Here is a 25,993-nt window from a genome sequence, read left to right on the forward strand (position 1 = left end):
CACATAGATCAACCTGACACTTTTCACATATATTTTCCTGATATCCTTACTGTAGGTGTATGTATCATAATTCCGTTACCTCATCTCATTTACTCTTAAAGGGGTCCTATTTGTACCAAGTTTTGTGTTTTTGATATTTTCATAAGTCCGGAAAATGATTGATCAACCCATAGAGGCATGACAGAGATATTTAAAAAAAAAACCAATCATGCCTTGCTCCAAACGAAGCGTTTGGAATTTGAGACTTTAGGTACATATTCTGCCTTAGTTTATGTCATCAGATATCTTCATATAAGCTAACATTTGCTTTCTTTGCTCAAAGAGGTTTGTGTGAGTCCGCCATTTTTATTCAGTTGTCATCCAAAGTTATAGTCAATAAGTTCCTTACTTTTCTCTGTCCTCTTTATCGGGCAGACTGGCTCGTACATGCACATGCATGATAAAATAATCCACTGTTGCTATTTCTAATCCAAAGTAGACTGTATCTGTCAGAAGACGCGATATTAAATCGCTTAACACTACAATCTGGCTAATTGGGCTGACATGCAGTTGAAAGTTGCTTGGCCTGGAGGAGGGCTTTTGCACATAAATAAGACCGCCCACAAAACAGGGCACTCTGAAAAAACAGTCAGAAAGTGGTTTGAAATTGGTCTGTAAAACAAAAACGGTGCAAAGTTTTAACCAAAGCACCACTATTACATGTCAAGGAAGTGTTTTTATGTAAGGAAAAATCATAATATGTCCTCTTCAATTTGTCCCCTCACCTACATACATTATTGTACCACACATTGATGCATCAGAAAAAGCAGACATAAAGAAATGCATGCATGTTTATGTTTTGTGGAAATTGTTGCAGTAGAGACAGGCAACAGCAGAGACCATTTAAAACTGATGATACATGAAATATTTTGAGCTCTAGCACCTCTTAGTGGAGCACAGGTATAACACCTATTTCTATAAGTCTACATTTTCTATAGATACCCTTGTACTGAGTTGCATAGTGTGTTTGAATGGGAGGTTGTTTTTGTCATTGTGTTCTATGTAGTGGGGTGATTGTGAGTCTTTTTCATAGCAGTAATAATGATTTGTTTTTGTGAACATTAATATATCTTAATGCTAAATGCAGCTACAGGATCCATCCATCCGTTCATCCATTCATTTTCTACCGCTTGTCCCTCTCGGGGGTGTAGGAGCCTATCCCAGCTGCCCTTGGGCGGAATGCAGTGTACACCCTGGACAAGTCGCCATCTCATCACAGAGCCAACACAGATAGACAGACAACAATCACACACACATTCACACACTAGGCCAAATTTAGTGTTGCCAATCTACAGGTTCCATATTTTTTTCATCCCTCAGGATGTGTTACATGTTTCCACACAAGAAAGGTAAACGTGTAACTGAAACAAATGGAATTAATGGGTGTTATTGTGAATTAATGCTGTGAGAAAAGGCCAAAGTCAACTATGTGGCTTTTTCAGTCACTGGTTAAATGCCGAATGGACATGGTCGTCGAATGAAAGTGCTGAATATATTTGAGACTGTTCCACTTTTTGCTGTATTATGAGAGCAAGTGAGGCATGAAATTTGTTTAAGAATTCTATTGCATAGCACTGATAACAACATTCTATTAGCACTACTGCCAATCTTCCTTATCATCGCTCCCGTTATAACATTTTTCGTTGGCATAATTTAAGCAATATTATCTGGCTAAAGCTTCTCAAAAATCATCAGTGCTGAAAGGAAAGAGCTTAGATTTGTGTGGATAGAATTGGGGCCAAAGCAAATAACCTGCCAGGACCAAAAATCTTGGCTTGGTTGTTTTAGATTCCTCTTCCTTCTTATGAATAAGCTGTCTGGATGTCTGGGCCAGCATCCTGCCCCCATGGCACTATGGGTAGCCTTGTGCAGACCAACTCTGCATTTTGAGCCTGTGGCCTTTCTGTTTCAACATTACATAACTGAACAGTACTGTATAATCAAGCACCACTAAATACAAACATTCATCCATGGAGAAGTGTTGTCTCTTGTTTTATTTTACATTACCGTTTATTTCATGCCTCACAGTACTCTATACACATGAATTGCCAATACATAAATATTCATAGTGTGTAGCACATACACACAAACAAACGTATCTGATGATGTATAGAAACATATATGATGTTACTTTATGTATTCTTAATGAAGTACATTGCGTAAAGTTGTCATTATGGACATTTCAATCCATCCATCCATCCATCCATTTCCTACCGCTTATTCCCTTTGGGGTCGCGGGGGGCGCTGGCGCCTATCTCAGCTACAATCGGGCGGAAGGCGGGGTACACCCTGGACAAGTCAACACCTTATCACAGGGCCAACACAGATAGACAGACAACATTCACACTCACATTCACACACTAGGGCCAATTTAGTGTTGCCAATCAACCTATCCCCAGGTGCATGTTTTTTTTTTGGAAGTGGGAGGAAGCCGGAGTACCCGGAGGGAACCCACGCATTCACGGGGAGAACATGCAAACTCCACACAGAAAGATCCCGAGTCTGGGTTTGAACCCAGGACTGCAGGAACTTCGTATTGTGAGGCAGACGCACTAACCCCTCTTCCACCATGAAGCCCACATTTCAATCCAATCCACTTTATTTATATAGCACATTTAAACAACAATAACGTTTCCAAAGTGCTGGACAGCCATGTTAAAAACAATTGTAAAAAAAATAAATAATAATAAATAAATAAAATAAAATAAAATAAAAATATATATATATATATATTATGCCCCACCAATGACTGAATAAAAACAAAAAATAAATAAATATAAAACCAATAAAAACAATATAAAAACAAATATGATTAAAAACAATTTTAAATGGTAAAATCAATTAAACCCGTAAAATAGAAATCAAAGTGTATAAAAAACACAGAGGACAACAGAGAACAGAGGACCACACAACTCACGTAGTGTTAAAAGCCAAAGAATAAAAGTGGGTCTTAAGACGAGACTTAAAACACTCCACTGTGGGAGCAGTTTGAACATGGAGCGGCAGAGTGTTCCAGAGCTTAGGGCCGACCACAGAGAAGGCCCTGTCTCCCCTGGTCTTAAGTCTGGTCTTGGGCACCACGAGCTGGAACTGGCTCTCGGACCTCAGAGCGCGCGCAGGAATGTAAATTTGGATAAGGTCCGAGATATATTGAGGTGCCAGTCCATGTAAAGATTTAAAAACAAACAGCAATGTTTTAAAATCAATTCTAAAATGAACAGGGAGCCAGTGCAAACTCTGAAGAATTGGGGTTATATGCTGGCGTTTCCTGGCCCCTGCTAATGAAAACAGTAGCACAGTGTGCCCTTGATTATCACTGGGGTTACCGTCCAAGCCTCCCGTGGTTGTTTAATTTTCGGCAAACTAGTAACATTATTTATTTGATTTACATGATTGGGGACAAGCGGTGAAAAATGGATGGATGGATGTATATTATATGTATTTTAGGTTTTTATAAACTCCTCTCTGAGCTGCCACCTTATCGTGGTAGAGGGCTTTGCATGTCCCAATGATACTAGGAGCTATGTTGTCCTTGGGCTTCCATGTCCCCTGGTAGGGTCTCCCAAGACAGGTGATGGATCACACAGAGAGCAGCTCGAAGACTTTTATGGAATTACAAAAACCAAGAAGCCAATTTCCCTCGCTCGGGCACGGGTCACCGCAGTCCCCCTCTGGAGCCAGGCCTGGAGTTGGGGCACTATGGCGAGTGCCTGGTGACCGGGCCCCTAGAGACAACGTGGGTCCTCCCTCCAATGGGCTCACCACTCATGGGGGAGCCATAGAGTTCGGGTGTGTTGTGAGCCGGACGGCAGTCGAAGGCAAGGCACTTGGCGGTCCGATCCTCAGCTACATAAGCCAGCTCTTGGGACGTGGAATGTCACCTTGCTGGGTGGGAAGGAGCCTGAGCCCCTGCGCGAGGTGGAGAAGTTCCGGCTAGATATAGTCGGACTCACTTCGACGCACAGCAAGGGCTCTGGAACCAGTTCTCTCGAGAGGGACTGAACTCTTTTCCACACTGGTGTTGCACGCAGTGAGAGGCGACGGGCTGGGGGGGCAATTCTTGTTGACCCCCGGTTCAAAGCCTACACGTTGGAGTTCAACCCAGTAGACGAGAGGGTAGCTTTCCTCCGCCTTAAGGTAGGGGGACGGGTCCTAATTTTTGTTTGTGCTTACGCACCAAACAGCAGTTCAGATTACCCACCCTTTTTGGATACACTCGAGGGAGTACTGGAAAGTGCTCCCCCGGGTGATTCCGTTGTCCTACTGGGGGACTTCAACGCTCATGCTGGTAACAACGGTGAAACCTGGAGAGGCGTGATTGGGAAGAATGGCCGCCCGGATCATGAATTGATTAACGTGGACCCCGACTTAAACAAGTTGAAAAACGTATTCGGGTGTTACCATTTAGTGGTCAATTGTACGGAATATGTACTGAACTGTGCAATCTACTAATAAAAGTATCAATCAATCAATCATCTGAACCCGAGTGGTGTTTTGTTATTGGACTATTGTGCTCGTCACAGATTCTCCATAACAAACACTAAGTTCAAACATAAGGGTGTCCATATGTGCACTTGGCACCGGGACACCCTGGGCGGCAGTTCCATGATCGACTTTGTAGTTGTGTCATCGGCTTTGCGGCCTCATGTTTTGGACACTCGGGTGAAGAGAGCGGTGGAGCTTTCTACTGATCACCACCGAGTGGTGAGCTGGCTGCGATGGTGACCTGGCAGGCCTTAACGCATTGTGAGGGTCTGCTGGGAACGTCTTGAGGAGTTTACTGTCAGAGAGAGTTTCAATTCCCACCTCCGGAAGAACTTTGAACATGTCACGAGGGAGGTCCTGGACATTGAGTCCGAGTGGACCATGTTCCGCACCTCTATTGTCGAGGCGGCTGATTGGAGCTGTGTGACTGCTAGGTAGTTGATGCGTGTTGTGGTGGTAATCCTAGAACCCGTTGGTGGACACCAGCGGCCAGGGAACATCTCGGGATCCCTCGGCAAGAGTTGGACGAAGTGGCTGGGGAGAGGAAAGTCTGAGCTTCCCTGCTTAGGCTGCTCCCCCCGCGACCCGACCTCGGATAAGCGGAAGAAGATGGATGCATGACTGGAGGTTTTTATAAACTCTTTACATGCTGTTATTTACTTTTCACACTGTCATTAACCCCTATTACATTTTTTTCACTATGTACCACCTAAGAAAACATTTAGCTCCCCAAGTACCACAATAATGACCAAGAATAAAATACAATAGCATAGTAGGCCTAAATATTCATTAAAACAATAAAAACTTTGTCTTTAACAAGTACATTTAATACTTTAGCTATTATTGTGAATTTCAATCAGAGTGGATGTGTTGATACAGACACAAGGTCAAGCCTCTTTGTTACTACAGATCAACACAACTTAGTCGTCCGTGCAGCTGCAAGCAGAGTGGTAGTTCTTGCAGTTACAAAGTAGGTTGGCGCTCAAATAGATAAAATATATTCATGTAAAATCATAAGGATGAAATAATAATTATAAAATATACTGTACACATATACAAATTTTAAGTTACACACACACACACACTCTTGGTGTGGCGAAATTATTCTCTGCATTTGACCCATCACCCTTGATCACCTCCTGGGAAGTGAGGGGAGCAGTGGGCAGCAGCGGTGCCGCGCCCGGGAAAATCCACAATACACTGAGACCGCAGAAAGTGAACCGTGAAGTGGTAAGGGAACACTGTAACAGTATTACTGTCATCCGTCTTTTGGCCTCAATTACTGATTACTATGTGAGTCTGACTTTTCCAAAAAGGATTCTCAATTTGGTGAAAGTCTGCTGATGACAAAATCATATACTAAACTGTAAAGCCATGTGGAGTGCAGGTCTTGTTATCACATAATTGTACCTGATCTTGGCATATCAATACTGTACCGTGACAAGATATTGATACAACAAAAATAATATCCTAAGACAAATATATCGATACCTATTAAACTTTTGTCATTCTTTGTGTGCTATTTTTTTCTAGAGTAGGAAAACTGGAGCAACTGCTGATTGATCGGGTTAGTTTATATGGTCTTGCTGGCTTTCTCTCTTTCCCGGCTAATAGGACTGGCCCACTAAATAGTCTTATCTGACACCCTGCTTGTCATAATAGTTTATGTGTAGCAACTGTCTATTATTTTATGTTAGAGGGCCACGGACTATTCTGCTGGAAAGTTTGGACAGTAGCGCTGGTCACAGACCTTAACGGACCTTAACCTCAAATTGTGCTTGTACTCTCTAAGAATCTCCAGTGCGTGCGTGTGTGTGTGTGTGTATGTATATATATATATATATATATATATATATATATATATATATATATATATATATATATATATATATATATATATATATATGTATATATGTATATATATATGTATGTATGTATATATATATATATATGTGTGTATATATACAGTATATATATATGTATGTGTGTATGTATATATGTGTGTGCTTGTGTATATGTGTGTGTGTGTGTGTGTGTATACATATGTGTGTATATATATATATATATGTGTATGTCTATATATGTGTGTATATATGTGTGTTTATATATGTATATGTGTGTATATATATATATGTATATGTGTGTGTGTATATATGTATATATATATATGTGTGTGTGTATATATGTGTGTGTTTTTATATGTATATATATATATATATATGTATATATGTGTGTGTGTGTATATTAGGGCTGGGCGATATTGTTTTTTTCTAATATCGGAATATTTTTAGGCCATATCACGATATACGATATATATTACGATATTTTGCCTTGGCCTTTAATGAACACTTGATGCATATTATCACAGCAGTATGATGATTATATGTGTATAAATTAAAACATTCTTCTTCATACTGCATTCATATATGCTACTTTTAAACTTTCATGCAGAGAGGGAAATCACAACTAAGTCAATTAACCAAAAGTGTATTTATTAAAGTTATTAAGCAATGGCACAAACATTCAAGTCATTTCCAAAACATAAATTGCAAGATTGTCAGAGACATTTTAAGTGTCGAATAAAAATGAGCTGCATAATAGGAAATCAAATAGTATTCGTCCTTCACTATGTGGTATGTTACTAAAGTTATGAAATTCTCTTCATTCTCTAGCGAGTGACCTTACAAATGATGCTACATATTAGCAATAATGCTACTTTTTATAGCAACGCCCCACCCCCACACACACACGCACTTGACAAATTACGGTTGTCTGTTCGACATATTCCCACTTGAAGCCGAACCACCGCCAGACGATGAACACCCTGCTGTTTTTCTTGGGAATTAAGTCTTCCTTCATTTGTTACCAGATCCGCACCATCTTTCTCTCGTACGGCTACGTTAGCAGCTAACATTGGCCACGCCGCTACCTCTCTGTTGGGCGAGGGCATGTATGACGTGACAGTTTGTGACGTATGTGCGCCTGCTTGTCTGCGAGGAGACACAGGAAAGAGCGAGAAGAGCCTGAAGTGTAATGCCCGCAGCTAAAAGCAACTGAGTGAGAACGTATACTCGAATATTACGATATAGTCATTTTCTATATCGCACAGAGACAAACCCGCGATATATCGTATTTATTGATATATCGCCCAGCCCGAGTGTATATATATATATATATATATATATATATATATATATATGTATGTGTGTATGTATATGTGTGTGTGTATATATATATATGTGTGTGTGTATATATATATATGTGTGTGTATATATATATGTGTATATATATATATATATATATATATATATATATATATATATATATATATATATATATATATGTGTGTGTGTGTATTAGGGCTGCAAATCGTTGGGTGTCCCACGATTTGATTCAATATTGATTCTTGGGGTCACGATTCGATTCAAAATCGATTTTTTTCAATTCAACACGATTCTCGATTCACAAACAATTTTTTCCCGATTTAAAAGGATTTTCTATTCATTTAATACGTAGGATTTCAGCAGGATGGACCCCAGTCTGCTGACATGCAAGCAGAGTAGTAGATTTTTGTAAAAAAAACTTTTATAATTGTAAATGACAATGTTTTATCAACTGATTGCAATAATGTAAATTTGTTTTAACTATTAAACGAACCAAAAATCTGACCTTTTTTATCTTTGAGAAAATATTGGACACAGTGTGTTGTCAAGTTTATGAGATGCGATGCAAGTGGAAGCCACTGTGACACTATTGTTCTTTTTTTTATTTTTAGAAACGTCTAATGATAATGTCAATGAGGGATTTTTAATCACTGCTGTGTTTAAATTATAACTAATATTGATACAGTTGTTGACAATATTAATTTTTGTTTCACTACTTTTGGTTTGTTCTGTGTCGTGTTTGTGTCTCCTCTCAATTGCTCTGTTTATTGCAGTTCTGAGTGTTGCTGGGTCAGGTTTGGTTTTGGAATTGGATTGCATTGTTATGGTATTGCTGTGTGATGTTTTGTTGGATCGATGAAAAAAAAAATAATTAAAAAAAAAAAATCGATTCGAATATGAATCGTGATTTTCACGTTGTACGATTCAGAATTTATTCTCATTCTTAAAAAATCGTTTTTTTGTTTTGTTTTCCAACAAAACAATACACAGCAATTTTTACTGTGTGGATATGTGCATGTTATACATGACCGAAGCTTAAAGTTCAAAGGCTAAGTGATTAGATAAGTACTTAGGTAGATAATAATGTCTTGTCAGTTGTCCATAGCAATCATAAGTTCACCAGGTCATACTTTGCATTTAAGGCCTACTGAAACCCACTACTACCCACCACGCAGTCTGATAGTTTATATATCAATGGTGAAATATTAACATTGCAACACATGCCAATACGGCCTTTTTAGTTACTAAATTGCAATTTTAAATTTCCCGGGATTTTCGTCTTGAAAACGTCGTGTAATGATGACGTGTACGCAAGACGTCACGGGTTTTTAGGAAGTATGAGCGCTCCACACACACACAGCCAAATGTCGTCTGCTTTAACGGCATAATTACACAGCATTTTGGAGAACTGTGTTGCTGAATCTTCTGCAATTTGTTCAATTAATATTGGAGAAGTCAAAGTAGAAAGACGGAGTTGGGATGCTTTAGCCTTTAGCCACACAAACACACGGTGATTCCTTGTTTAAAATTCACGGAGGTGAAACTTTAGTATGGATCACAGCGGACATGGATCCCGACTACATGTCAACCAGCAGGTTTCGGTGAGAAAATTGTGGTTAAAAAGTCGCTTCTTACCGGCTATCAGCTGAGCTTGTGCCGTCCATACAGCTGCCGTCGACTTCCCTGAGACACTGCGCTTCAACACCCGGCCGTGGACGTACACTTCCGACTATCAGGTACAGTTAAACTCACTAAAACACTAGCAACACAATAGAAAGATAAGGGATTTCTCAGAATTATCATAGTAAATGTCTCTAAAAACATATGAATCCGTCTCAATGCAACGGGATTGCAATCACGTTTTTTTTTTTAACTTGTTTTTTTTTTTTTTTTCTAGTCTGTCGCTATCAATATCCTCAAACACGAAATTGTTGTTTTTTCGGTCTGAATAGCTGTTTTTGTTGGAGGCTCCCATTAAAATCAATGTGAATATATGAGGGGCGCTCAACATGTGACGTCATCGTCTGCGACTTCCGGTAGAGGCAGGGCTTTTCTCCAGTTTCAAACTTGATCGTGGATGTTCTCTACTAAATCCTTTCAGCAAAAATATGGCAATATCGCGAAATGATCAAGTATGGTCAATAGAATGGACCTGCCATCCTCGTTTGAATAAGATCTAATTTCAGTAGGCCTTTAAAGAGCTGTGTGTGATTCAGTGTGACTTTTAGTGTGTAGCAGTGACGTGCGGTGAACTAAACACCAGGTGAGGCATACATACTTTTTTTCTTCTTTTTTTTTTTAACTTAAATTCCTGTGTGCAGGTCTAGTCATTGTTGATTTAGGTTGCACATTAGAGTTACAGGGGGGAAAAAGGGAGTTATTCGCTTTCATAAAAACGTTATCAAAATGATATTATGATATGATAAATGCGTCCAAAAATTATTTGACAAAGTTGTTATTAAATACTTTTTGGTCCCATTTGCTTTTAACAAAATTAATCAACTATTGTGAGTGTATATTACCTTTATGTATTTGTATCTGAAGCAGCAATAGCTATCCTCCATGAAAACATACTTTGTATGATCGCATTCATTTTGTCTTAAAGTCCAGTTAAGAGAAGTATTTAATCTTGGATACAGTATATAATCCTCCATAATGGCAGAAACATTAATTTGATTCAATTTCATTCCAAGAAATAAAACAATATTTTTGCATCTGACAAAAAACACCCACAAATGCTGGCTTGCTCTAATAAAAAAGCCATATTTATTATAAATACAGTAAAACATTAAAAAAATAAATTAAAAAAAGGCTGGCTTCTGCTGGAGAGACCTGTGTCTGCTAGCTTGAGTGCCCCCACTTCTCCCAGTGTGGCGAGTCAGAGTACTGCTAAGGCATTGAACTGCAAGTTGACAATATATCGCTCCTTACCTTGAGGCAGAGGTACTTGCTGCCTCAAGACCTGCCTTTTCCACGTGGCACCAAGCATGCGCCCCCTCGCACGTACGCCCAATACACACTGTGTGTACTTTTGCCTGCCCACTTCTCATCTGCTGCATTGTTTTGATCAGGAAACATGGAATTTCCGCGATTTTGACCATGAAAATTATCAAGATATACAAAAACCACACCAAAATCACATAGAAAGCATAAACCAAAAGAGAAATATTAAAACTTGATTTATTTTATTACTTCGTTTTGGAACAACTCATGGTTAAACCACCTGGTGGCAGGTGAGGCACTGCCTCACTTGCCTCCCCTGAGAGCACGTCACTGGTGTGTAGTTTCATTGGCACAAACCCTTTATATATGTCACTGCCATCGAGCTTAGCTGGAGTGTACAGTACATTCAAAGTATATAATTAAGTATGTTAATTATCCATTCATCCATCCATTTTCTACCACTTATTCCCTTTGGGGGCGCTGGTGCCTATCTCAGCTACAATCGGGCGGAAGGCGCGGTACACCCTGGTCAAGTCGGCACCTCATCGCAGGACCAAGTATGTTAATTATGATTCTTTAAAAAAAAAAAAAAAAGTGGAAAGCAATTTATGTCGGAAGTTGGGTCATAGCTTAGATCATTTCTGTTCAAAGAAATTCTTGGGGTGGTTTTTATCCTCAGTTTTAAATACAGTACCCGTTTTGTATTGTTAGGGATTTTCCTTTTTTTTGTCTTATTTACTGCAAAATGTTACATAAGGATAACATTTTCATTCCGATTCATTTTGTTTCATTCTGTAGCATTTCTACTAATGGTTACTCCTTTCTCTTTGACCTTTCAATTATGCCTCCCTGATGTGTTGCTTCTAAGATAAAATGACCCTTGAGGCCATAAACAATTTTCCCTTTCTCACAAAGCATCACTCTTTTTTTCAGTCAAGACCTGAAAATACCCCATTCTGGGAATTGGTCATTGTGGAACCACAATGCTATTTAGGGTATGTTATTGGGGCACATGAGCTGTAACGAATGCAAATAAGCCTCTTAGTCACCCTGAAAGATTGAGTATTCACTGACCGACAGGAACTACTGGGTCGCACATCACTCACCCAAGACATCTACGGAGAAGCACCATGATGGATAAAGAATGTTTGGAATTTATCTCAGAAAGAAACCTGATAGTCACAGGCCCACTGTGGAGTTCCCCTATTGATGAGTAAGGCCTGGCAGTTAGTAGACGTACAGTACAGTATTATATTTAGTTGTGGTTTTATGCCAATCGGCATCATTCATCATTCCAACCAAGGATGTCATTTGTTATCAACTTTTTCAATACGCAGCATTTGTTATAGTACAAAGGCGTACCAGGCTCCAACTCAATACAAATTCAATGAGAGGCAGAAAGTGTCTGCTGATATAGTCAAACTTCCATTCAAAAAGTGCAGCCCACCTTTTGACTAGCAAAATTTGCGGCTCATAGTGCCAATGAGAAAATAGAGCTTGTTATTAACCCTCTTCTCCCAGTCTGTTTCAGGAACGCTTAAGTAGGCAGTGATGTTACTAATTATGCATCCTCGACACATTAAAATCGGATAAAGGACGCTGTAAACTTAATGATACATTCACAGTATTTAGCAAATGAAAAGCCACGCACCATGCAAGTTTAGTATAGTCTGGTCTAGTTCAGTCTAGCCAGTCACCATAGATTTTATTTAAACAATTAAAAGATATAAACATATAAACCCACTTTTCCAATGATCAATATTGTACTAATTTTTGGTGATTCAACCCCCAATTCTAACCCTTGATGCTGAGTGCCAAGCAGGGAGGTAATTATTACATTATCTATCTGTATCTAATTAGCTATATAATTGCAGAGACTTTCAAAATGTGTACTTAATTCTTACTATACTTACTGTCACCAAGTTTTGAGCAAATTAATTACTTGCAGTTCAGTAAAATATTTAAAAAAAGTGCTTGTATGACATTATGACTACTAAATTGCATTTTTATCCAAATATTGGGGTATTTTATTTGTGCAAGTAAGTAATAACCTATGAAGTCAAAACAGTGAATAATCTGATTTGAAAATGTATCACTTGAAAGCCGTAGTTCATTTAGGATTAAGAATGCATTAACAAAAACGTGTTCTTGTCCTTCATAAGGATAGTGAATTATAGGCAAAGTTCACCACCAAAAAGCGCTGTTCACACTTTAATGCTGCTCTTTCTGAAATAATAATGTTCCTTTCCTAATACAATTCAGACTGTTGAAACTCGTACTGATGCAATTGTCTGTGTTTTTGCAATTTTCTTAACTTACTGTATTTATTCAGAGAAATACATTCTAGCAGTATCACATTTTTATGTGTAATGTAAAAATGAAATGTTCTCTTGTGGGTCTACCATTCACACACAATTCCACACACCACACCCTTGCTGTACCTTCAACCCAAGTTGTGTTAGTTCTTATATAAGCAGCCTTTTCCCTAATTCCGTCCCTCTTTTGTGTTTCCCTTACTCCTCCTGCTCGCTCATTAAAGCCTGTATTCATGCCCTACTCTCCCCCTCCCTCTTAACTCTGAAACAGGCATTTAGTAGCTCTTGTGCTCCATTTGTACATCATAGCCAGTGACGTCATCACCAACGTTTTGCATTAGGACCAATAAGCCTCATGTGGTTTCTCTTATGGGTATTAGGATACAAATAGACACATTTTTAATGCAACAGTTGTTAATATTGATTTTGATAGTCTCTTTTGGGTTAAGTAGAAAAAAAGGATATCAAACTGCGTTTCACTTTATAATAATCAAACAAAATATTTCTTGGGATGGTGTAATGATATCAACAATGTTTTGAATGCCTCCTTTGTAATTGTCATGGGACTCTATAATCCCTGTAATCTGCATTTACTTTTCATATTTGCATAGTTCCCATCCCTCTTACGAACATTCATTATACAGCATCTTTTGCACAATATATGTGCATGAAAATGCTCTTTTCATAATTGAGCGATTTGGATGGTCAGGAGAAACCCTGGGGTTGGCTGTGGTGGTTAAAGGTCTCAGTCGTAATTGATTAGCGCAAGATCACTCAGCAAACTGATGAGGTGTGACAATCTAACTGTGTGATAATTGAAACTGAGGGTAGCAGAAGTTTTTTCATTCTTTCTTCCATCCTAATGAAGCCCCTGTTTTAGAGCTGAGTTGAACTGGAACATCCAACAGAATAAAAGCCCTCCACCCCCCGTTGCATGAGGCTTTCTCACAACCCCTCTATGCTTCATCGCTCACTCTGTCACCCTCTCAGCGACAGCTCCCGGTGGGATCTTTTTCTTCCCCAAAGTGTGCTGTTGCACTTCCCTCACATTCGTACTTCCAGTTCCTTCTTCTCCTTCTTTCCGAAGAACTGATGACAGAAAACTCTAAAAACTTGGAATATTTTTCCTTCTTTCAACTCTGGGACACTTCATGCTGTTAACCATCGAGACTCCTTCTCCACACAACTGCAGCAGACGGATCCTTTACCTTTTTACTCTTTGTTTTGCCAGTGATGCAAGCTGTCTGTGGGAGTCGTGCTTGTTGAAGGGTTCAGATGTTTCTTCCATACTGCAGTAGGTTTAGTGTACAGCAGAGTATAACGTGGACACGTGTGGAGTGTTTCCAACTCTATAGACGAGGCCATCGGTACTCTCTTCAGTTTCTAGATATACAGTCTGTTGAAACACCCATACGCCAATGCTTTGTAGTCAAGAGGAGTCTTTGCCCAGTGGACTTGGAATCAAGTGGACTATGAAGTGGATTTTTTTGCAGTGAGTGATGAGTGGTCACACTGAGGTGCAATCTTTCCCTACCCCGACTGTAGTCGGCCCATTAAGAACACTCTAAAAGAAAAACTGACCAAACAGAATTACAATCCCAGGTGTGCACATGTGTCTTGCCACAATGGAGGTTATCCTCAGCCTGGTAACTGCTGACACCTCTCCACCTCCTTCTCCAACCACCGTGAGTGTCCACCCAAATTTATTGTGCTATACCTCTACAATGTTGTACAAAAATGTAAACATGATGTAATGTAAACTTCATGTTGTTAGGTAAATAATGTGTGCGGGTTGTAGTTAAATGCCTCCCGTATCCAGCATCAACTGGGGTTATGCAAGTTGCCATATCTAATGAATAGGGTGTATTGTTTCCTTTTCGGATCCTCTTAAAGGAAAAAAAGCGGATTTGGATTTTATAAATATCTCTTTTGTGACCGTTGCAGCATTTCCTGATTTGGCATGTTGTGTGGGAACTCCATCTGAAACTGGGGCAGCAGACAATAACAGTTTACGATTAAAGCCACCATGCTTTGTTAAATTTACTTTTAGCATTACAAAAGTGACAATGCTTACCTTACAGTACTGTAAATTACATCAATATGTAATGTATTTAATCACTCACTGTTGATACTCCATAAAACTAAACATCATAATATATGAAAGGAAGTTTATAGGTACATATTTCGTGTTTATAATATGTACCTGCATATTATTTTCTATTTGCTATCACGATAGTCAAATCAGTTCGTTGACTCAGATAAGTTAGCCTCTCAGTGCTGCCATGATCTCAATATGACAACCATGTGCACTGACAGTGGGGTCAATGTGTAAAGTCGACTAATCAGGAGAGTGAAGTTCATTTCAGAGGGGATGTCTGTCTAGCTGAGGGAAAGTGATTATGTCATACAGTAGATACAGTTAGAACTAGTATGAATTGAAATAATATTTCTGCAAAAGGCAGAATGGCTTTTTGGAGAAGGATGCATCCACATTTAGTTTTGGTTGACTCCTGCTGAGCCCTGTTCCATTGTCTACCATTGAAGCAAGGTCCAGTCCTTTGTGTATATTGGACTTTACTTATTAATTACCAGCCTGTATTCGCTAAAAACAGTTATGCACAGTGGCAATAAATCTACATATGCGGACAAAAGTGGGAATAAGTCAGTGTTTTGCAGGTCTCAATTAAGGCTCAAGTCTTGTCCATGTTATCATGCCCTACTTGTGTGCGATGTGTTGAACCAGCAGCACATATCCATAATGTGTAACACTTTTTTCTGAATCACAATCCAGACAACAGAAACATGCACACTGACACTTAATTCTGTGCGTGAGGCTGTGGATCGCATCACCAACGCATTTGTGCGCCTGGAATGACCCAAACGCAAGAAAATGTACAATGAAAGATGTCTTTACGTGTAAGGGGTATATTATAGTAATATGTTTCCTAAAATAAAAGAATAAACAACATAAAAAAAATTCCAGCAGACACCAACATTTTCATCAGTAGCTATTAAAAAAATAAAACGGGGATTGCTGAATAGACAATATGTCTAATATTTATTTTATTTCTGACCATCAAAAATGTTGACACACACACTTGGCACAGAGGATTCTTGTCCGTCCATCATCTCTCTGTGCAGCACAAGCACTGATCCTGCAGCTACCAAACTCAGGGCGGACACGCTAACCACATGGCTGCTTTATATATACTGGTGGTGGTGGCCGGGCCGGAGGTTGCTGCCTGGTTGGGTGCAGCTGAGTCACCCCACTAGAACAGCTCCCGGCCCTAAAAAAGGCAGTCCACAGGAAACAATACTCCAGCACACACTGGAGGGCAAGGCAGGTTTAAATAATGCCTCTGATTAGTGCTCAGTCAGCAGGTGAGCGGGTGAACACTAATTAGAAGCAGGTGGAAATAATAAGTAACCATGGTAACCAAAACAAACAAGGGTGCACAAAAAACAGGAACCGAAGGAGTCTCAGATTGAAAATAAAAAACATAATCCAGACCACAGATCATGACAAATCTTGACTCAAGAGTAAAACATACAAAAAAACTCCACAGGAGATACAAACACATTCAAAAAAGGTTGTCTTTGCAATGGACAATAGCGTACCCCCAAAGAAGATCTTATCTGTCTATTTTCTACAAGACCTGCATTGAACAAGGAGATGGAATTGGGCGCACACATGTGTTCTAGTGTAATAGGACAGCACAAGGTGTTTCTGTTGAGTGTGTCCCATTCTGTGTGACACATAACCATATTAGACTGGCTGCCCAAATGCTTGTTTGTGTGAAATGCTTTGCCTGTGCAATACAACTCCAGGATGTGGCAACAATAGAAGTGGAGAGAATAATTGTGGCATGTGGCTGTTACACAGAGAGAAAGGACATTTAAAAGCAAAAACAGTTTTCACCGGTTTCTGATATCCTTATACAACATGCTAGTAATTTGTGTTCGTGGGGACTTTTGTCCATTCAAGCAGAGGATTGGTGAGATTAAACATTACCGATCTTGGACGATAGAGCCTGACTCTGAATTTATTTTATTTGAAATTATTGAATGTGGCTGAAACCAGGGCTGTTCAGCCCAGTCAAGTCACGTTTTATTCACTATTTTAACTTATGGGGCGACGTGGTTCGGATGGTAGAGTGGCTGCGCAGCAACTTGAACGTTCCTTGTCCGATTCGAGCTTCCAGCAGTTTTGTCCTCGGGCAAGACCTCAACCACCATGCTCCCAGTGCTGGTGTATGAATGTGAATACATGTTTGGTGGTTGTCGGACAAGCCGTGGTAGGGCTGCGGGGTTGTATGATCGTGATCAATGATCACGAAAAATGTCAGTTCGATTATGGTGATCAGCTGTAAGCATATATTTTTAGCCTGATCAAACATTGCGAAAATGTCTGTGTTGGTTACAAGGAAGCAGAGGTACACAGAATCATAAAAATGAACCGAATAGCCAAACTTGATGCTAAACGCACAGGTAAGACCATCAAAATAAATCTCAGCCATAATTTGGAGTTATCTAGCGGCCCGAGGATTTATGGGTCTCTGGAATCTTGGGTAGAATCAAGCCAACACTCTATTCGGCTTCCCTGCAACCTTCTCGAGCCATATCTGTTCATTCCTTGAAGACGCGGCCATCTGAAACTACGAAACTTACCCCAAAATACACAACCGAACGGTTCCCAAACAACTTCTATGCGTTTGGTGATATGTTTCTTCTGCAAATATGACTACTTGTCGTCCAAAGCTGTGTGAAAACCACTGTGCTACTAATGCTATTGCTAATGCTTTGTACTAATGATATAGCTATTTGTTAGCGCGATCACCAATGCTGGCCTCACTATCTTCATCAGGAAGTTCATGGTTCATGGCGCTGCGGGATGAACCGCCAGTTCTGCTCACCAAAAGTGGCCCACTAGGCTCACTGCATTCCACGCCCGGCTCAAAGCCAGCGAACCGGGCCTCTTACCCATTTTCAACATGTTTCAAAATAGGATTCTTCTTCTTTGTACTTTATAAACATTTTCCTAACCCAAACCGTTTCTTAAACTGGATCCAATCAGTACATTGTTTGATTTACTTGCTTATAGGTTGCCTATGATTTATTGGTACATAATGTTACCGTGCTTTTTCTTTCTTAATTTAATTTCATATGCTTTGTAGTTTACTCAGTATGTTGATAAAAACTAACCCCTTTGGTTTTTCGTAAAGATGCTTTAAAACTGGCAGGTTGGTTTTTCGTACAGATGGTTTAGAACTGGCAGGTTAAAAACAGTATGAAAAATAGTGATACTAATTGAGATCGGATGATATGGGGGAAAAAAAATTTAATATTTTTTTTCCCATATCGCCCAGTGGTAGACCCTAGGCTCAAATTGGCCACCACGCTTCCGTCAGTCTTCCCCAGAGCTTGGTCTACAAATGTAGCTTACCACCATCATGTGTGAATGTGGAGTGAAGAAATGATCGGTTCTCAGTTCTCTGTGAAAAGTGCCATTTAAATCTAATCCATTATTCACTATTAACTTATGGAACCTGGAATCGCCCAAGCTATAATATTTTGTTTGGGTGTGGTTGCCAAGGCCTGAAAAGCGACCAAGTCAAAGCTTTCCTCCCACAGCTTTAACCAGCTTTACATGGATCAGAAGTTGTTGCGCAACCTGGCCTGGCAGCAGGTGGACCCAGTTTAGGTCATGGGTGGAGTGAGACTATGCATGAAAGGAGCAAGGGAAAGTCTCTATGATGTCTTTCTTTTCTTAATCTTAACGTCTTATTTAAGTGTGCTCAGCCCCACTCCCTCTAATTACAAGCACTTACACATACTTCGTAAACCTCATTAAGACACTCAGCCTCTAGTGATGTTGTGCTTGCTACTTCCAACTTGTTTGCCTCTGCTCAACTCACCATCTTTGATTACATGCATAATTTGCCATTTAAAATAGCTTGGGGCAATGTGATTGATTTTGAAGGCTGACTTAACTTGTCTTTTTTCTTGTACGTTGGTGAAAAGGTGTTTGTTTACTATGTGCACATGTGCTGTCACAAAAACTATGATATGTGCGTAGAACTGGAAAGAGGGCATGGAAATACCCATTTATTGTTACACCATAGATAAGTATGTCATTACTTCACTGATGGTGCCAGTGTAAGCATGTCGTCAGATCTAGCTTATCACAGCGGGAAAAACGTCTATCTCCTCTCTGGCTCAAAGAGTTCAACTGACTTGTTCTTTGCCCTCTTTATCTACTGTACAACTTTGGTCAGAGGGCATGCATTTTGATTTTATAGATAGCCAAAGCATTGGAATGCCCTGGAAGGTACAATTGGATGCTCGAGGTCTGACCCCCACACGCTTACGTTACAATGCTATTAATACTGTTTTGTTTCTAGCCAAGAACAGACCAGGTGCAAATCTGAAGTGTCACTTCTCAGTCCCCCACTTCACCAGTGCACCACACTATTCTTACTCTCTGTTTCATTTGGTCGTCTTGGCTGCTTGTCCGCATGATTCAACAGTAAATCAGTTTACTGTACATAACACAGGACGTGTAAAGTAATAGTTTAATTTTAGGCTACATTATCAAACAACATACTGTTCATTTGCATAATTAAACATGCCAGAATGATTAAACATGATTTAATAGTAACCCTTCTTCAAGTATTAATAGTAATTATTGATCGTCTGTCCACTTTCTGTGGTTGGCATGTTATTATTTTGTTATTGGGGGGGAAAATAACCAAAAAATACATAATATAAAATACATCTATTTAAAGGCCTACTGAAACCCACTACTACCGACCACGCAGTCTGATAGTTTATATATCAATGATGAAATATTAACATTGCAACACATGCCAAAACGGCCGGTTTAGTTTACTAAATCATAATTTTAAATTTCCCGCGGAGTTTCCTGTTGAAAACATCGCGGAATGATGACGCGTGTGATGGCGCATGTTTGTGACGTAATTGGTTGGAGGGGACATATTAGCCCAGCACCACTTACGGCTAAAAGTCGTCTCTTTTCATCGCGCAATTACACAGTATTTTGGACATCTGTGTTGCTGAATCTTTTGCAATTTGTTTAATTAATAATGGAGACGTCAAATAAGAATGCTGTTGGTGGAAAGCGGCGGATTGCAGCTGCCTTTAGCACCGAAACACAGCCGGTGTTTCTTTGTTTGTTGTGAAGCTTAAACACAGAGCGGTCAAGCGAACATGTTTCTCTACGTCAACCAGCAACTTTTTTGATGGGAAAATTGTGATATTAAGTCGGCTCTTACCAGAGACTTGGGTGGATTACACAACCTCATCCCGCAGCTCAAAAAGGCAGCTGTGATCTTGGCTCTTCGGCTTCTCTCAGAGACACTGGCGTTCACCGCAGCCATCCGATTTTCAGGTATGACTTTATAATATCACTAAAATACTATTAACACAATAAGCAGATAAGGGATTTTCCAGAATTATCCTAGTAAATGTGTCTAATTACATCTGAAACTCTCCCACTGCCGCCGCCTGGAGCCGTCGCCTTTTCTTTTTTTCTTTTTTTTCTTTTTTTTGTGCTTCACTCTAACTTTCCTAATCCACAAATCTTTCATCCTCGCTCAAATTAATGGGTAAAATCAGCCCGAATTGCTCTTACTCCTGGTGGCTCACATTATAAACAATGTGAGGATGTGAGGAGCCCTCACACCGGTGACGTCACGTGCACATCGTCTGCTACTTCCAGTACAGGCAAGACTTTTTTATTAGCGACCAAAAGTTGCGAACTTTATCGTCGATGTTCTCTACCAAATCCTTTCAGCAAAAATATGGCAATATCGCGAAATGATCAAATATGACACATAGAATGGACATGCTATCCCCGTTTAAATAAGAAAATCTCATTTCAGTAGGCCTTTAATAATGAAATACTAAATAGATGGGTAATTAATGACAGAAACATAGTGTAATGTTTAAATTAATATTGTAAACACTATGGTTCTTATTATGTGTCTCCTTTTTTCAGTTTGTCCCACTGTTTCTTAAAGTGTATCATGTTAATATATGTCATAGTTTCAGTTGATATGCGTTTAAGTTGTTTATGTTTTGTGAGCATACAAATGCAGTAGGGTCATCTGCAAACTATAATAACATTAGTATGGTCCTACAGATGACATTTATATATAAAAAAAACTTGTGACTTGCAAATGAGGCTTTATTTTTTGCTGACAATTTTAAAACAGGCTTCTTCTGCATTTATGTAGTTGTCTGGAAAGTGAGACGTTAAAAAGGTTAAGTGGTGTCAGACTGTGACGGCATATCATCGCATCATACAATTAAAAGATGTACAATTTAAGTATCACTTTCATTTTTTTATTTTTCCACTACCATTTTTTTCAGGGTCTTGGATAGGAGAACCTATCCCACCTGACCTAGGGTGAAAGTTGGCTACAACCTCAGCTGATCTCTTATTAAGAAAAGCCAATATTATGTATCAAAGTTAGTATACTAAAATAATGATTTAACATTTTGACAAGGGACAATATGACAGTTATACATATTCTTTTGTGTAAATTGCTGTCTCTATACGGTGACTAAACATTTATATAAAAAGTAAACTTGTGATTTGTGAATGATATGACCAATTTTTGTGTTTCTAATTTTTCATCCTATTGTGTTACAGCTGTAAAAAAACAGAAACATACAAATAGCCTTATATGGTATCTAAAGCTAAGCATGCGTGCAAGAGATGCCAGGCTGGTTTTTCTTGTCTGCCAGTATTTTTGTTGTTCTACTGGCTGCCACATGATACTCACTGACTGGCTAGGAGTTGATGTAGCCGCCCAGACTCACAATCCTTCCAGTATGAAGCATTTTGATTATTTAGACTCCTGTATTGTAATATTAGTCGCTATTCATATATATTTGTGTTCTTTTACTGGGTTGTTCATTTATTGAAAATACCAGTGGTCATTGGTGATAGATTGTTGTGGATTATTTCCCTGGTTGAAGTACTTTTACTTCACAGAACTTCTATAAACACTCAAAACACTTCACGCTCCCTCTGTTCCACCCACTCCAATCTCTTCCATATACCCAAAACCAATCTCAGGACCACGTGAAACCGCAGGGACTTTTGTGCCAATAATGCCCTTCCTGGCTCCTTGAGGACACCACAACCCACTGACTTTTCCTTTTGACAAATCTTTTGGTCCCCCCATTTAGGCACCTGTTTTAAAAACAAAAAACAAAAAAGTTTTAATTTTCCGTACTCGTTTCTTGCCCCTTTTTACCAAAAAAAAATATATTTTTGTAACCTGAAGCCCTTCGAGGTGTCCTGATGTATATAAAAAGTATAAAAAGGCACTGTAAAAAGTATTTATTATTATTATTTTGCCAAGCGCTTTTACTATATCCTTTACTTTTACATTTAATAAAAACTTAAACATAATATATTTTTCTAATTTTTGAGTCCAATTCTTAAGCTGTAATTACTTGCTATGTTTGTGTCATTTAGACAACTGTTTTGAAAAAATACCAAAAAGTTTTTATTTTCCATACTTGTTTCTTGACACTTTTTACCAAAATTAGATTTTCTTTTTGTAACCTGAATACCTTTGAGGTCTCATGATATAAAGGGCACCATAAATAGTCTTATTTATTAGTATTATTCTGCCAAGGACATTGCATTTAATACAAACTTCAACATTATATATATTTCCAATTTTTGAGTCCAATTCTTAATTACTAGCTATGTTTGTGTTTGTATGAGCAACCTAATCGGCGCACTAATACCAATTAGAAGGTTGTTCTAATTGTATCGTGTGGTTTAAATCTTTTGGCCGAGGCTGCACACGTTGTGGATATACGATGATGTCATCTTCCAGCGGGTGGGCGGGACCAGGAATGACAAGAGGGGCGGGACTTGGCGCTAAGGCCAATTGAGTTTCAGGTGAGCTTTAACTTTCACAACAAGCCGAAGGGAGCAGTCATCTGATACTAACTGACAGCAGCGCGTATAGAGTCTTGGAACCGACGACTCTTTGTCACCGTCAAAAGGATATACATGAACAAACAAAGAGCGTCCCCGAGTTGGATAAAATGCACTGGGAGCAGCTCCTCCGTTTGGGCAACGGAAAGGTGAGCGTCGACGCCGCGCGCACATTTTAGGCAACGCGTCACGACTGAATCATAATCAAAAAAAGGTCAGATTAACTTTGAAATGTTAGTCCTCGTTCTACGACCTGTCAACATTGTGCGACTTGTGCAGGGTCTGGCAGACTTGACGTCATCTCATTCGTTATATTTGTTACTAATTCTGTGTTGATAACCGTTTGGATGAGTGTGAACATAAAACTTTTAAACCTTAGCAGCCTTTGCACAATATCCTTCCTGTGTGTTCTTCCCTGGGGTGATGGAGGAAATGAATCATTCCATTTTGTCAGGTTCATTTTCCTCCCACAGTGGCTGTGTAGTCAAACACAGTATAGACACCTATTTACACAAATATCAGAATAAACCACACTAAATGTTATGTATACCTGACAGATTGTCCCTTGACAAAATATTATATGAATTAGTGCTGTTAAAGGAGTTTGTTAAAGGCCTACTGAAATGAGATTTTCTTATTTAAACGGGGATAGCAGGTCCATTCTATGTGTCATACTTGATCATTTCACAATATTGCCATATTTTGGCTGAAAGGATTTAGTAGAGAACATTCACGATAAAGTTCGCAACTTTTGGTGCTCACAAAAAAGCCCTGCCTTTACCGGAAGTCGCAGACGCTGACGTCACAAGTGTGGGGGCTCCTCACATATTCACATTGATTTTAATGGGAGCCTCCAACAAAAAGTGCTTTTCGGACCGAGAAAACGACAATTTCCCCATTAATTTGAGCGAGGATGAAAGATTCGTATTTGAGGATATTGATAGCGACGGACTAGGAAAAATAAACACAAAAAAGACGCGATTGCATTGGGACGGATTCAGATGTTTTTAGACACATTTACTAGGATAATTCTGGGAAATCCCTTATCTTTTTATTGTGTTGCTAGTGTTTTAGAGAGTTTAATAGTACCTGATAGTCGGAGGTGTGTCTCCACGGGTGTCTTGACGCCAGTGTCTCAGGGGATTCGACTGCAGCTATGCTCAGCTGATCTCCGGTAAGAAGCGACTTTTTGCCATAATTTTCTCACCGAAACCTGCTTGTTGACATTCCGTCGGGATTCATGTTCGCTTGACCGCGGTCTGATCCATAGTAAAGTTTCACCTCCAGGAATTTTAAACAAGAAATCACCGTGTGTTTGTGTGGCTAAAGGCTAAAGCTTCCCAACTCCATCTTTCTACTTTGACTTCTCCAATATTAATTGAACAAATTGCAAAAGATTCAGCGACACAGATGTCCAAAATACTGTGTAATTATGCCGTTAAAGCAGACGACTTTTAGCTGTGTGTGTGTGCAGCGCTCATATTTCCTAAAAACCTGTGACGTCTTGCGTACACGTCGTCATTACACAACGTTTTTAAGACGAAACTCCCGGGAAATTTAAAATTGCAATTTAGTAAACTAAAAATGGCGTATTGGCATGTGTTGCAATGTTAATATTTCACCATTGATATATAAACTATCAGACTGCGTGGTCGGTAGTAGTGGGTTTCAGTAGGCCTTTAATCAGATGAATATCACTTAAATTGAGATTTTCTATGATTAATCACAGCCTATTACTTTTAGATTAAATTAGATTAGTTTATTTCAAAGGGGACAATGCAATTTCATAAAAAACATCACTACACATGGTTGAAAAAAGCCAGAATTAGCCAGAAGGCTAGTTTTCATCTGTAGTTCCCCTGGCCATGATGTAAAAAAATAAAATTAAAAAAAAGGCATTAAATTTACAATTTAAAAGAAAGACAGAGAAACAGAAAAAAATGTTGATGTATATTCTTTGGTTGGTCTGATAAATGTTGTAGCAGTTTGCTTTATCAGGAGGGTGAAGTCGCCCAATTGGAAGTGTTGGATTTAACTCTGCTGAATCAGTGGCTGCTCGTAAAGGCATAGGATAAACGGGGCATTTTTCTATCAGCAGACAGCGGTTAAGATTGAGTGTTTCACTGCTAAATTAATAAAAACTTTTTACTGGATAGGGGTTTTAAATGTGTATTTTAAACAGGGGAAATTGGTGGTTAATTGGTGAGGTATTTATGTATTTGCGTATTGGGTTTTCTACTGCATTAATCGATTGTGTTTTTTGGCGTCGAATGTCCATCGATCCATCCATTCTCTATCGCTCGTCCCTTTTGGGGTCGCAAGAGCCTATCTCAGCTGCATTCTGGCGGAAGTCTGGTACACCCTGGACAAGTCGGCACCTCATCGCAGGGCCGACACAGATAGACGGACAACATTCACACACTAGGGCCAATTTAGTGTTGCCAATCAACCAATCTCCAGGTGCATTTTTTTGGGGTCGGGAGGAAGTCGAAGTACCCAGAGGGAACCCACGCAGTCACGGGGAGGACATGCAAACTCCACACAGAAAGATCCCGAGCCCGGGATTGAACCCAGGACTACTAAGGACCTTTGCATTGTGAGGCAGATGCACAAACCCCTGTTCTACTGTGCTGCACGGGGTCGAATGTATCTTATATATATCTTGGTGCATTTACATTGAGACAATTTATATAAAATCTGTTTTAACTTAAAGGGAAATAAAAGTCAATTTTCTTGCACTTGTTTAATGGTTAAGGGTTTAATAGCCTAATTAATAATTGGAAATTATTGTGGGATTGATAATTGGTCGATTTTTTTTTACAACATGTTAATCGTGAGTTCAAACCCCGGCCAAGTCATACCCAAGACTATAAAAATGGGACCCATTACCTCCTTGCTTGGCACTCAGCATCAAGGGTTGGAATTGGGGGTTAAATCACTACAATGATTCCCGGGCGCGGCCACCGCTGCTGCTCACTGCTGCTCACTTCTCCCCTCACCTCCCACGGGGTGATCAAGGGTGATGGGTCAAATACAGATAATAATTTCGCCACACCTCGTGTGTG

The 25,993-nt window shown here is 39.4% G+C and overlaps 1 protein-coding gene across 3 annotated transcripts in view; it reads left to right on the top strand.

The window, feature by feature from the left end:
• tmcc1a (transmembrane and coiled-coil domain family 1a) overlaps positions 1 to 25,993 on the top strand; it is a 90,213-nt gene that overhangs the window by 51,497 nt on the left and 12,723 nt on the right. The window contains exon 1 of one of the 3 annotated variants that reach the window (XM_061904272.1): positions 22,872 to 23,077. The exons of the other annotated variants lie outside the window; for them this stretch is intronic. Within the exon in view, the coding sequence (XP_061760256.1) occupies positions 23,039 to 23,077 (39 nt within the window). The 5' untranslated portion in view covers positions 22,872 to 23,038. Of the gene's footprint in view, positions 1 to 22,871; positions 23,078 to 25,993 lie in introns of those variants that run through there. 3 annotated transcript variants of the gene reach the window in all.

The sequence above is a fragment of the Nerophis ophidion genome, linkage group LG06, assembly GCF_033978795.1.
Source record: "Nerophis ophidion isolate RoL-2023_Sa linkage group LG06, RoL_Noph_v1.0, whole genome shotgun sequence".
NCBI classification, from domain to species: domain Eukaryota; kingdom Metazoa; phylum Chordata; class Actinopteri; order Syngnathiformes; family Syngnathidae; genus Nerophis; species Nerophis ophidion.